Genomic DNA, 14,149 nt, shown 5'->3' with positions numbered 1-14,149 from the left:
CAAAAAAATATTGAGCTTTACTGATAAATTTACTAAAAATAGTAATTATATAATTTCCTGACTGCATATTAATTTTTACAATACCATTTTTTTAAATCACATAAAATTTTTTATTTAATTATGTCAATTTGAAACTTGCAAGTTGAGCTAAAAGTTACGGTAACAAATTCATTTTTTTTTTTATTATAAACTTTCACAAAGTCAACTTTAAAGGACAAAATAAAGTAGAATAAAAGTTATATTTGGCACTGATTATTTTTACACGTATTAAAAATAGAAATCAGTAATAATTTAAAAACAATTTTTTTTATATATGTAAATACTTTTTTTTTTAATAATTAGTAATAATATCAAAAATTTAAAGTGATAGAAAATGATTTCTAAAAGTATATTTTTCTAAGAACCTAAGAACGACTAAACAGAATATAATTAAGAAAATAGGAGTTGATGTTGCTTCCAATTTTGCACCAATTTCTTAGAATTAAACACTATCTACAGATTTGCATCGAAGCGTTTCATATGACAGTGATTTTAATCACTGTCAGATATCACCTATACTTGTCCCAACTATGCTCGTCCATACTGTGCCGCGAACATTCTATTCTGATGTTTTTTTTTAATTTTCAGTAGAAACTAAGCGTATTAGGGAACAACGCGTTCTTATCTTAGCACTAAAACTATAAATACTTTCATTTTATTAATTTATTAAAATTGTTAATAATTTATTCAGTTTCTGCGTGTTAATAGTCTTGTTGCTTTCTATTTCTTGTTGTATACAGAGTTTAAATTGATTCAATAATTTGGTTGATACTTATTCAAACATGTAAAATGCAAAAATGACTTTTTAAAACGTGTATTAAAAAAACAATCAAACAAAAAAATCTACATTTTAATACAATATCACTAAAGTTAACCATTAAATTTACAATTTAATTACCATTATATAAATAATCTACTCATTAGTTTGTTATAAGTATCATTTTACAGAATCATTTAATGTACTAATTTATCATACAAAAATTGTTGACTATTTTTTTGAGTCGTCTTCAGTGCATTATATTGTGATTTTCGTAAAAAATAATGGCTAGTTGCTATAAAATATATTTTCTATTTCCACGAAGCAACTCAAGTTACACTCATTATTTTTAGTTTTTTACTTAAATTTTACGTCGACTTTTGATCATTAACTTGAACATAAGGTACACGAGTTGAACTCTCAACCGGTTTATTTGTTGTTGTAATTGGCCTAGGAGTTATCTTCGCTACTGGCACCGTAGAATTCATTTCTACAAAATCTAAATCTGAAGAATCTCTTACAACTGCATCTGATGAAGCGGCTTCATCATTATCAGGTGGGTTTGATCCAGAAGAACTTGAAGCTAATCTGGATGATTTCCACAGTAGGGGTTTAAGCGCTTCGATAAACCGAGCCAATCGAGCTGCAGTGTTCTATATAAAAATAAATATATGTTATTTAATGCAATTATCTCCAAAAGTATTAAAATCGATTAGCGCTTAATTTTTACAAACCTGAATAACAGTACCAATTGCCTGTGATATTCCATTGGCAGCAGTAAAACTGGGACCAAACAATCTATCCGGCAGTTGTAAGCTAACTTTGTTTGGGCTGAAACTCACTGGTTCGTCTTCACCGTCACCTTGCGCTTGCACTTGCTGGTCAATGACCCCAGAATCACCATCAGTACCCTAAATAAAAATATAAATAAACAAATAGAGACTAATGTTCTTAACTGAAACTATCCAACGACCGAGTAAATATGTATTCTCTGTATGCCGCAATTAATTAATTTAGATAAGAAAAAGATATATTTAGAATTTGAAATTTATTTTATTGAATAAACTACATCACTTAATTAATTTTTATATGAATTATAATTATAACAATGTACTATGTTTTTAATTTTAATTTTGATTTATATTATTAGGCAAGCACTGATATCACAAAAAAATGTATTATTATATTATGTATATATATACTGAGAGATAGAGATAGATATATATTCATATAATGAATTACAATGTATAAATTATGTATAAAATATAACTTCAAACTATACCCATAAACCTATTTAAATAGTTAAATAAATAATACCTAGTAATAATTAAATTGACACAAATAAAAAAAATACCAAGAGTTTTTGACAAAAACAGTTTACAATATTTTGTTATTTTCCAATTACACAAACAGAAATTTTAGTAGCCCAATAACGTTTGCAATTTATTTTTTATTTTTAACAAAAAAATGATAAAATTTTATATAATAAGTGTTAATATTAGAAAACTGATTGGTATTTTTTCAAGTCATTTCAATTCGAAAAAAATAGATTTAATTCCAATTTTAATGTAAATCTATTTCTTTATAAAATTACTATTAAACCTATACTATGAATTTATCTAGTTAAAAATGGCAATGATTGATCAAACATATTGTGAAATGACACGATTTTGATAGATGATTGATAACAGCCTGTACAGTTAACACCAAGACAACACCACGACTAATAAGACATTTCTTATTGCGTTGGATCATTCGATTCGTCTGCTAACTGAAATCCACAAAGTAGTTTTGTGTTATTTCTTAAATTAATTATGATAATAAGCGTCGGTTAATCATTTCCCGAGTATGTAATCGCAGTCATGTTGGTCCAAATATTGTCAATATATTATATATATTGACTACAATAATATTATTATAGTGATAACATCCCTCGTCGTCACCTCTTCATAGTTTTTCTTGGTCCAGTAGAGACCGTTACCGAAGTGTTTACAACATGCATTTAGTAGTGTCGGTCGATTTCGCGGTCAGTCTTCAAGTCATCTCCGCGGAACATCGTTAGTCTTCGCAGTAGAGTTACCCAAGTACAATTACTTTAAAACCGTATAATTTAGTAAGCTATAAGTCACGTAACGATACAAAATCCAGCCAGTCAATAAAATTATAATATAATTACCGAATATTGTGTAAATTTATTTACGCAACGCGCTATAACGTGTTTGATAGTAGCGCCACACATAACTTCCCTACATGACGCTTGTTAGTAGACTGTCACAATAGTAATAACACAATTGGAAAGTCAATGATATTATCTTAGTACACGCAGTTAATATGTGTATATGGAAGTCAGTGTAAGTAAAACGTTATCGTTTCGAATCAAAGTGTTCAATAGTACAATAACTACCACTTCAAGTTCAAGTGTACCGATAAGTCGTGCATTATAATACAAATATATACAACTTATTGGTATCAAAAGATTTTCTTCTTTATGACGACTTAAACATATGGCATAACGTTTTTACTGATCTCTCCAAGTGACCTCATCTTATATAATTAGTGATTTCCAAGTGTACGATTTTATAATTATTTCATAATATTGTCAGTTGAGTAAATATTTGTTTTGGTAATGTAATGATTTGCGTTCAATTAAATTTATTGAAATAATTAATTTTTTAATCTTTTAAAATTTTAAAAAGCAGTTGATTTTATTAAAATTATGAAAGTAACCGTAGGGTTTACATACCTTGCCAGTACTTGCAGCTGCTTGACCGTTTGCTAAGAATTGAGCGTTTTGTTTCTTATTGTTTTGATCCAGGTTACCAAGAAGTCTTGTCTTAAAGTCAATTACTTGATTGATTTTCTGCAAAGAAAGTAATATTGTATAATTTTTAAAAATATTTAATTTTCCGAATTACGGTTAGATTTTGGTATTACATGGAACAGGAAGTTCAACAAGAGTGCTTTAATGCCCAAACTCGTTGCTGTTTTCACGGCGACCTTAGCCACTCTCAGCCCTACTCCGACTGCAGCCTCTTTCGCTTTGTGGGCTTTAGCGCTAACAATACTTGAACCTGCTTGCAACACTAATTTTGCCGGGTACAGGGCGACCTGCACTATTGGTTTTATTTTCATCAACGTCCTCTTGGTCCGTCTGTGTCCGGATTGGCTATGTAACACACTAGTCTCTAATGATTCACCCGAAGATAATTCTTCGTATTGACTTCGTGTATTATCGAATGTAATACTGTTTGATTCTGCCAGTTTCTTAGGATTTATGGCAACTGCTGTGGTAGGGGAAATTTGGAATAACGTGGCTACGACAACAGTGGCTGCTATCACCAACACGGCCTTTCGAAGAGGCCTCATGACGACGCTGATCGGATTTAATAAAAATACAATCGACAATGAAGTTTACTCAAAGTTTCTACTAAATTCATACGTTCTCCAATAATATATCTTAAAGACCAATGACTAGTTTTTTCTGATTTCTAAAAAATAAATTAAAAATTCATGAATGATAACTTATAGAAGGAAAATTAAAAATCTTATATCCCAATAATATTACTCTCCTAACAACAACTCGTATCTGCATTTCTTTTTCGTAGTATTAAAATAATCAGAACATCATTGTACATATTTATCATTGTAACGTTATTATACAGGTTATCTTGCAAAATCGAGTGATAATGCCAGTTATAAATAAAATGTCAAGTTTCTTTTTTGTCTCTTTCGAAAATTTATACATTTAAATTTACATGTTGTTGTTGTTTGAGTAGTGTTATTTTAAATTAGTTTTATTTCAACAAATTATAAGAAATTGTATAGATGTAATAAATTGTGTAACGTCATGTCCATTTTATATTTTTTTTCACCATTTAGTTTTTTATACATCATTGGTACAATGATAATTATACTGAGTTTAACACCTCGTTTTTTAACCTGTTAAATACTTATCACTAAATGTATTTCATTAATATCTTAAGATTTCACAACCATATCATTAAACTCTAAAGAACAGAGTTTTTTGTAAATAATTTGCTAATACAACATGAATCACGAAAGTAAACAATTTTTTTTATATGTTTACTATTCAGTTACGCTCTCTGGACTGTGTTCCAATAACCTAGTAATATTGTTACAAGTGTTAACTTTTATAAAGTAGTGTAAGCAATATACGGATTAAACAAGCCCCCGAGGCGCGGGCGGTTTTTTACAAAGAATACGCCCACATCGGTACAATAAAATGCAATACAAGTTTGCGTGGAACGCGAAAGTACTTAAAGAATTATTTATGCAAAGTGCAAAAACCAGTTCTGTAAAAATTAATGATTTAATTAAATCAACTATCACAGACTAGAGTAAGTTTTACCGTTATATATAATGTATTACTTGACTTTTTTATTTTTTTAACAGAGTTAAAAAAAAATAATAAAAAATTTTAAATCCAGTTAAATTGATATTTATCAAAATCAAATCGCAATGAAGAAATTGTACTTTATTACATACTTGTTAATCGCATTCTCAGATGCTCTAATTAAACAGTTTAATGAGTTATGCAATGCTCAGAGTGATAATTTCTAATAATTAAGAATTCTGCATTCACTCGAATGCAACAGGTCATTAATTTGTTGAATTTGAATAATTATTTATTCAAATAAAAATACAAGTTATGTAAATAATAACACTTAATATTTAAATGGAAATTATAGCTCAAATTATAATAGAAAATCTATGTGTTCCGGAAATTCAGATGAGAATTGTCCCGCAGATCTTTGAGCTCGTACTTAGTTTCCTACGGGGCCTTGATCAATTTTCGATATTTCAGCCGAAAAAGAAATTATATGAATGATATCATTCAACCGTTTGTCTTAACAGTCATGATTCACATTTAATCTGATAAGTACTACTGGTGACAGTTGTTTTAATTTATGAAGTGTGTTGAACTCAAAAGAGACGGATGTGTTGCATTGTAAGCCAAATTAAATGTCCATTATTGCATATTAATGGCTTGCGAGATATAAACACTGAAATTGTTGTATTATGTTGTTACTTGTTTGCTTGAGGATGACGGTTGCGGTGACCGGGTGAAAGTTGCAACCAGTAAATACAATCTGTATGTTTTATAGTTGTACTAGTGTGAACGGCAAACGCTGTACAGGTATTACACAATATACATACGAGTGTAGACAAACCGGACGACCACGTTTACGTTACGATTATCACCGTTACATAAAATAAAATAATAATAGTAATGATAAAAAATAATAAATATCCTTAAATAATAAAAAATTCGAAATCGTTTTGTTGCATATTGAACATGACTGCCTGCGACTTTCTGCACGTGTTTTTTGTGAAATTGCATTATGAACGTACCACAACTTAATTATAATCATGAAATAAATAAGAGCACATTTGAATCCAAAATCGCGATTTCGTTAATGAGAACGGCACTGTAGTATTGTATGTGTTATCAGATTCATTGACTTTCAGATTTTTCAAATCATCAGAAAAAAACCCGAATCAAAACTACTAGTTTACCATTGATTTCTAGCAAATTCGTAGAGATCAATTCAATTTTATGTGAATTCACTGTCAAAGTCCTCGCTAAAATTTTAGACTTATTAATACTTTGTATATGAAATTTTACGTGCTATTTTGCCAATGTCAAAAAACACGTGATTATTCTTATCACTCCGATGAAATAAAATAAAGTGAATGAATGAAGGGTTTCAAACTTAAATTTCAAACGAATAATCAATAGATTTATTTTTAAAAACTGTGAAATTTTTTACCTGTCCAACGATTATTCAATCAACACCCGTTTCTTCTGTTAGCGTCCTCTTAGACAATTATGCACACCAAAAAATTGCCAATATGAGTAATCCTTGGTTGCAACTTAAAAACTACACTGAACCCTTATTAGTAATTTACTTGCCGGGCCGACACGACCGGCTATGCGTCGGATGTATGTAGATGTAGCGTAAAATTGTCCAGTCGGTATTGGCTTTGTATAGTGAAAGAGATAAATGAAAGTAAAAGTGTTTATATGTGTGGAGAGGCAAATGACGGACGAGTACGACTATTGGGATCCAGAGAATGTGTTTAGTATTTACAAGGTAGCCAACACGTGTGCGGATCCCTACTTCTTACTCCACAATGATAATCTCATAGATTATTGCACACCCTTTAATGAGTAACGGACAGTTTCGATCAGTTTCGTAACACAACAGTAGATTAAGTGTCATTGTGGACCACGTTAAAATTTGATCCAGTCATCGGGAAAACATCAATTAATAATGATAATGTACAATTCCTTTATTACATTTAACCCGTACAGCCAACAATAAAAATAATACTTGTTAATACTGCTGTTGTAATGTTACATAGTCTCCGACGCTTTATTAAGCACTGTTCTTAATACAGTCTTTCTAAGATATTTGTTTTTGATAAAAAATTGTTTCACGAGTTCTCTAGTTGTGAAAAATGTAATTCATGATTTGTATTATTTGAATATTTCAGATCACAATGAAATATTCAACATTATTTTTAAAAGATTGACTTTTCATAAAAATAAATCTTATATAAAAGTACTCTATATAATATAAAAAAAAGTTATTGTACAGATAAATTAGCAACAAATATTTTTTCATAATTTAACAGTTACTATATTTTATAAAAAAAAAAAAGTATATATATATGTTAACAAGCAAGCGCTCAGACTGTACATTTTTCTTTATACAATAATTAATTACGAATTATAATTATATTATATAATTTATGTACATCACAGATTTCTTCTTTTGATGATTTACTTAATTCTAATTAAAATTTTATAACATATGTATAATATAGACATTATGAATATTTTACTTACACTTCATTCAATTTATTATCGTTTTTCATATCATGAAGAATCATAAAACTCGGGGAATTTATATTTTTTCATAAAAAATAAATTCTATGAAAATAATTTAGTGGAATTTTATTTATTGCTTTATATATTTTTTCTGTAGTTTTTTTAATAGACGTATAACAACTATTAAAAAAAAAAAATAGTAAGTTTATATGGAAGTTAAATTTTTGTCACTATTGAATTATACAGATTAATTATCTTTAAAGTATAAAATGTCTACTATAACCATTTTTTCATAAGTATTGATAATTTAAGTATATGATTAATTTAATTTCAAACTAGACGAAAATATGATTAGTGATCATAATACAAAAAATTAAACAATTAATCTTGATTATCATTTTGTTTAAAATAACATTTTTGTATTCCAAAATTAGAGATATTTAATATTTTTAATAGTTATTACTAAAATTAATTATCTTATCTTGCCAATTCTTGATGCAAATAAATACCTATGCAAAATCAAACACAATTGACATTAATGATCTTAACCCCATACATGCAATTAAAAAGTCATGTAATGCCATTCCTCTATATTAAGCATGTTAACTTATTCATTATTTTAACCCAAACAAGATTATTTTCAACTAATCAATGACACCTTAATGTGTTACACTCATACAGTAAAGGTATAAATTAAGAAAGTTAGCTGCTGACCTAGTCACCAAGTAAAATATGATTTCTACTTAAAAATGAACACGATCATTTCGGTATTATTGAATATCTTACATAATAAATTTAAGAAGATGCTAAATAATCTTAAAATTTAGGTATTGTATAAACCACTGAAATGTTTGAGCGTACATGGAACTCGCATATGTTTGGTTTTTGAGTTCATGTTATGAAATAAAATGTAGATAATGTTTTTTTGGAACAAAATAAAATCACGTGTTATTCTCAACTCTAATATAACCTTTTTGAATTTTTTTCTTATACCGGAATTTTTTTAAGTACTATTAAATATTTTAAAACCAACTTTTATAATGACATTATTTTTAATTCTGCAATAGAATGGAATAAGTTTGAAATATTAACAAATCAAATACTACACACTCATTCAATAGTAACAAAAGACATTAATAATGTGTTCATTAAAATACATTCTAATCCCCATGATAAATATAAATGCGAATTTATACACAAATTGATGATGCTATTTTAAAATACTTGTTTGTCAAGGGAAAGAAATATTGAGTGAACCGTAAACCAAATCGATTACTTATACTTGTTCTTGCAAATGGCTAATTTTTAGTGAATTGTCACGATTAATTCATTTTGCACTTTAAATGATAACAACAATTTAACCTTTTTTTTTTTATAAAAAGACGAACTTACTTTGGAGTGAAAAGTCACATGCTGTCAATTGTTTAATTTAAAAATAAATGGCTTGTAAGCATTATGCACGGCAGAGACAAAAACACAGATGTTGTTCTTTATTCTATATGACTGTGTATTCAAAGCTAAATACGGGTGTATTATTCTTTTTCATCATTTAAATAAATTAACATTTTTTTAAAGTTCATCTATTTAATGGAGAGAGTGGTTGATTTTTGTATGCTTAGGACTTTCTTCCGTTTTGGTCATGACTTCGACTATTAGTATAGTTGGAAAATAGTATATTTTTATTGTAGTTGTTTATGATATGATTAATGCAACTCTTAAAATGAGAAATGCACATAGTGCACGAATTTCATCATCTGGAAAGTTTGCACAGTGTCCATATGCTCAATATATTTCATTGCGAAATTTCGACTAAATTACATAAACAGAATTCTTACCTTGTAAAATTACTTAGTAATTCTCTATCGTTTTTATACGATAGAAAATTATTCGTAACATATATATAAAATATAGTATCGAGTTGCCCAAAAACAATATCGTTCACCTGGGCCACCTTGACTGTTATTATCTGATACAGTATTTTATTGAAAATACAATTCTGGTTACATTAGTTATTAAATGTGAGAGCCGTTTTTTTGCGGTAAATCATTATAAAATCAAAGATCAAACAGAGTGTGATAATTATTTTTTACTAATATTAAAAATTGCTAAGGATAGTTATTATTTTTGCAAACGTAACCTTATATTTAATATTTCAGTATTAAAAATAATATTAATATGTTTTACTTTCTTTTAAATGTATATAAACGATACACTTACATGGTTTATTTAGTTGCTCAGTAATTTTAAATCAAAATAAGTAAATCGAAGTTAATTATTGACCTACAAAGGGACATTCTATATAAATTAATATTGTATAACAAGTCATTAGAACGACATAAATAAAACTAGAAAAATATTCAAGAGTGATTTTAATTGTGTAAAAAAATTACGACAATTTATCGCATCTATTGCTTTTTGTTAAAAACATGTCCTTATTAAATATTTTTACGAGTATCTGTACTTATATTTGAAGATTTAACTATCATAGTGATAACTCATATTTTAAGTATACTTTATAACTGTAATTAACAAATTGTTGTCGTTGTTTTGCAATAACTTACACTAAATCATTTATTACTTATAGACAAGGCACTGTTAAAATGTCAATGCTTTATTTAACTAATGTAGTGATAGAAATCAAGGCACGTCATTAAAAAAAAACATGCATCGCATGCACTTATTTTTGTTTGTGATAAAGAAAACCTGTTATTATTAATTTTAAGAAAATACGTTGAACATTTAATATATATATTATTTTATAAAGAGTAGTGTATTTTAATAACAAATATTTAAGCTTTATAACAGCATCATAAGTGTCTACTTCTGCAGTGTCTAAAATAACTTATGTATTGAGTAAGCGAGTATGAAAAACTGTGACGCACAACATAAAAAAATAATGAATTAATTTTTTCAAATGAAAAAGTTAAGCAATATGTTAAACGCTCTTCATTTTAAATAACATTTGGGAATGTTGATGTCGTGTATCAATTTGATTAATCCGGTTGGCAACCATTAAAGAATTATAATAAATTACCGAAATTCTCAATTTATGCACTATGAGAAGTTAATGTATGATGTCAAATATTGAATGTAAATCTTATTGTTTAATGACAAAATCACTTGTATTTTATATCACAATTTCTACAAGGCTAGACATTCACCCGTTCAAAGTTAAAACGCTAAATTAATGAAAGTAAGTTAGAAAAGTCGTTAATTTTTTGGTAGACATAAATTTTAATTTAGCTAGTAACTCTTTCAACCTTAATAACGTATTAAATTTAAGTATTGAAATGAGGTAGACAAGTTAACACCCTTGAGCTTTAACAAATTTTCGTAAAGTGATATTCACCAAAAAACTATAAATATGTTAGAAATATTCCTTGATATGTGGGACTAATTGATAAAAACATCAATAAATAATATTTATTATTTTAATAATAACTAGTTTATTAAAAATTAAATAGTTAACTAAAATTTACCATCTTGACCTACGTCAATATATTGAGTGAGGACTTTCATTATTTTAATTATGCATGGAGGGGCGGTGTGGCTGAGTCGGTAACGAGGCAATGCTTAATTCGCACAGCTTCGGGTTCGAAACTCGGTCACGGGCGGCTCCATTTGACAAATCATTTCGGTAATTGAAGTTTCCATCCCTCTCTCCGGCGACGGACTCACTACCCGTCCCAGAGTATCAATGGTTCAGAAAACTTTCCATATGAGGAGGTCGCTATGGCTCTTAATGGGACTATAAAAGCAAAAAAAAATTATGTTTGAATTAGTATTAAAATGTATAAAAATTGAAGAATGTTTATTGAATAAAATAATTAAAGGGTTGAATGGATAAAGGTCATATCAGATCAAAACTATATTAGAATAACATTTTTAATTAAAATAGTTCAGACAAAAATGTTAAAAATCCTTTATTTTTGTTCTTAACAAAACTTATTTAGATATATATATATTATTTTATTACTAATGTTATTCAGTAAATACAATTATTTTTTAAAGATATAGTTTGAGACCTTTATTCAATTGTCAACCCATATTTTATTTCATAAATAATATAAATATTTAAAGCTATTTTCAATTTGAATACCAAATGAATTTGTTGAACAAAACAAAATCATATACATTTTGATTAGTCAAATACCTTATTATTAATTTTCTCATATTTATTACATTTATAGAATATCTAAATGTTGAAAAAAATTTTTATATGAAATGCATCTGACAATAATGTGCTCTCGAGAATAATAATAATAAGAAAACAAAGAACTTAATAAACAAGTGTACGCCAGGAAATGTATATTTTTACTTTATGTATTCATCAAACATTAATATAGAGCATAATTTTTTACTCATTTATGATTTATAGTAATATGTCATATCACAATATGACATATTGTGTAACATTTTTGTCATCAACCCAATATTTGTTGAGAATTAACGTGACTTACTTTATGCTTTGTTTTGGCATTCAATCAACCATAAAAAATAATCCCTATAAAGTATCATATATAAAAACCTTTAATTTCATAATATTGTGCAAAAACATGAAATTGTAAATTCTTAACAATTAGGTACAATTATTTTTCATAATTTCACATTAAATATTTTGAAGATTGAGTAAGTGAATATTTTTATTACTTTGATTCTGATATTTTCAAAACATGTTAAGTTAGTATTTTACACATTTTTTTTGGAAACCATAAACATTTTTTTACTTGTTTCTAATTTTAATATATTCAAAAGATTTCTTAATACAAGTCAACTATGGTTTTCTTACATAAAATTATTATGTGGCTAGTCGGAACTACACTGAAAAAAATGTTGTAAAGTCAACAAATTTTATGTTATTAAGGACGCAAATTGGGGGTTTTGACTACTTAGCACACTCTGGGAAAATTATGACACCTCCACTTGGAGGTAAACAATAGTGAAATCTACTTAGATTTCACTATTCTTTTAAAATATTGCAAGAAAAAAAAAATTTCCTTATATTATTTTACAATTAATTGCAGATTTTTTTAAACTTACTTTCTTATATTATCAGTGTGTAATTTCTTCAGGCATAGTAAGTGTATTTTATTTTAAACATAGTAATAAATTTTAGTTTCAACAATAATAATTGAAATATTACAATAGTAGAAAAAAATTAATGTAATTCACGATGTATTGTTAAACCTAATAACTTTTGATACAGCAATTAAATAAGTTTCTAATTCTTTTTATAACGTTTATAGCTTTACATTATACTAAAAGCATATTAGCTTCAATGCGAATCTGAGAAGGTATTGATTTTTCCGTGGTGTATTTTGTTTTATTAATATTTTTTATGTTGGCGTCTCTACTTTTTCTTAGTATTTACTAGTTCAATTTTATTCAAATTATCTCATATCGTATCTAGTTCAACCGAAATTCGTCATAACTTAAAAACTTTTTCTTGAATCACCACAAATGGAGGAAATCCACAAAAAAAAAATAAAGATTATTAAAATCAAGAAGTTTGATGTATATTTAAATTTTTTAACTTAAAAAAACCTAACATGTCTAAAAATAAATAAATTAAACCAACATTTTATTTAGAACTACTTTATGTGTATCCTTTTCATTTGATTATTTTTAATTTTTTATCTGCCCACAAAGGAGGTTTAAATTACCAACTTTATCAACGATATTTTAAAAGATCACAAATTGTATCTATTTGAAGATAATACCAAAAATTTAAAATCATTTTCTTCGTTCCCCCTATAATGGGGAAATTTTCAAAATAAAACTAAACAAACTAAAAAAAAAATCTGATCATATCTTACTAATCATTAAAATTTTGTACACAACTAACATTATTTTAGCTTCGATGCGTTGCTGTAAAGCATTAATTTTAATTTTCTTTTTTTAGCTTCGATGCGAAGCTAAGAAGATATTAATTTTATTATGATGTGTTTTTATTTTTTATTTTATTTTATTTTTTTTGTATCTGTTATCACTTTTTCTCAGATCTCACTGAACCGATTTCTTTCAACGCAACGTCAAATTATCACAAAACGTATCTAGTCGAAAACATTATCCTCAAAAATTGAAAAAAATTCCATCGTTCCCCGGAAATGGGGGAAATCTCCAAAAAAAATAACAAATTTAAAAATCGCTAATTTTTGAAATTTTTAAAATTTTTTCACTTAAAACTGCCATAACTTTTTCAAAAATGAATAAATCAATATAACTTTTTTTTTTATAGATGCATAATGTCTCTACCATTTGATTTTTTTTTTTTATAAATTTGACTCTTTACCNTTACCATTTGATGTATTTTTTTTTATAAATTTGACTCTTTACTTGCCACAGGGAGGGATTCAAAATGACAACTTTTTCACAAAAAATTAACTTTTGAAAGTGTTCCGAAAATACTAACACTTTTATATATATCTTAAATTAAAGGTAATGTAATATACTTTATTACGTAAAAAAAAAATTTCGGACTTTATTTTGTCTTCACG

At 27.1% G+C, this 14,149-nt stretch overlaps 1 protein-coding gene across 1 annotated transcript; it reads right to left on the bottom strand.

Moving 5' to 3' along the window:
• Positions 1-837: 837 nt before the first annotated feature.
• LOC126899221 (uncharacterized) lies at positions 838-6,893 on the bottom strand. Its single transcript, XM_050673829.1, has 5 exons — positions 6,589-6,893; positions 3,731-4,284; positions 3,540-3,656; positions 1,531-1,707; positions 838-1,449 (listed from the first exon to the last, which is right to left on the bottom strand). The coding sequence occupies exons 2-5, from the start codon at positions 4,160-4,162 to the stop codon at positions 1,165-1,167; spliced, it is 1,011 nt and encodes a 336-aa protein (XP_050529786.1). The 5' UTR covers positions 4,163-4,284; positions 6,589-6,893; the 3' UTR covers positions 838-1,164.
• Positions 6,894-14,149: the final 7,256 nt, after the last annotated feature.

Source organism: Daktulosphaira vitifoliae, unplaced genomic scaffold, assembly GCF_025091365.1.
Source record: "Daktulosphaira vitifoliae isolate Bord-2020 unplaced genomic scaffold, ASM2509136v1 Scaffold_2, whole genome shotgun sequence".
Classification (NCBI taxonomy): domain Eukaryota; kingdom Metazoa; phylum Arthropoda; class Insecta; order Hemiptera; family Phylloxeridae; genus Daktulosphaira; species Daktulosphaira vitifoliae.
This window is presented reverse-complemented; position numbering and strand designations above follow the sequence as displayed.

What these genes read in the sequence shown, in the direction of transcription:
- LOC126899221 (XM_050673829.1), bottom strand. Translation starts at nt 4,162, where the DNA reads ATGAGGCCTCTTCGAAAGGCCGTGTTGGTGATAGCAGCCACTGTTGTC. An exon ending in TGTTGAACTTCCTGTTCCAT is followed by an intron (nt 3,657 to 3,730) that starts GTAATACCAAAA and finishes CTTTCTTTGCAG; the next exon opens with AAAATCAATCAAGTAATTGA. An exon ending in CAGCTGCAAGTACTGGCAAG is followed by an intron (nt 1,708 to 3,539) that starts GTATGTAAACCC and finishes ATTTTTATTTAG; the next exon opens with GGTACTGATGGTGATTCTGG.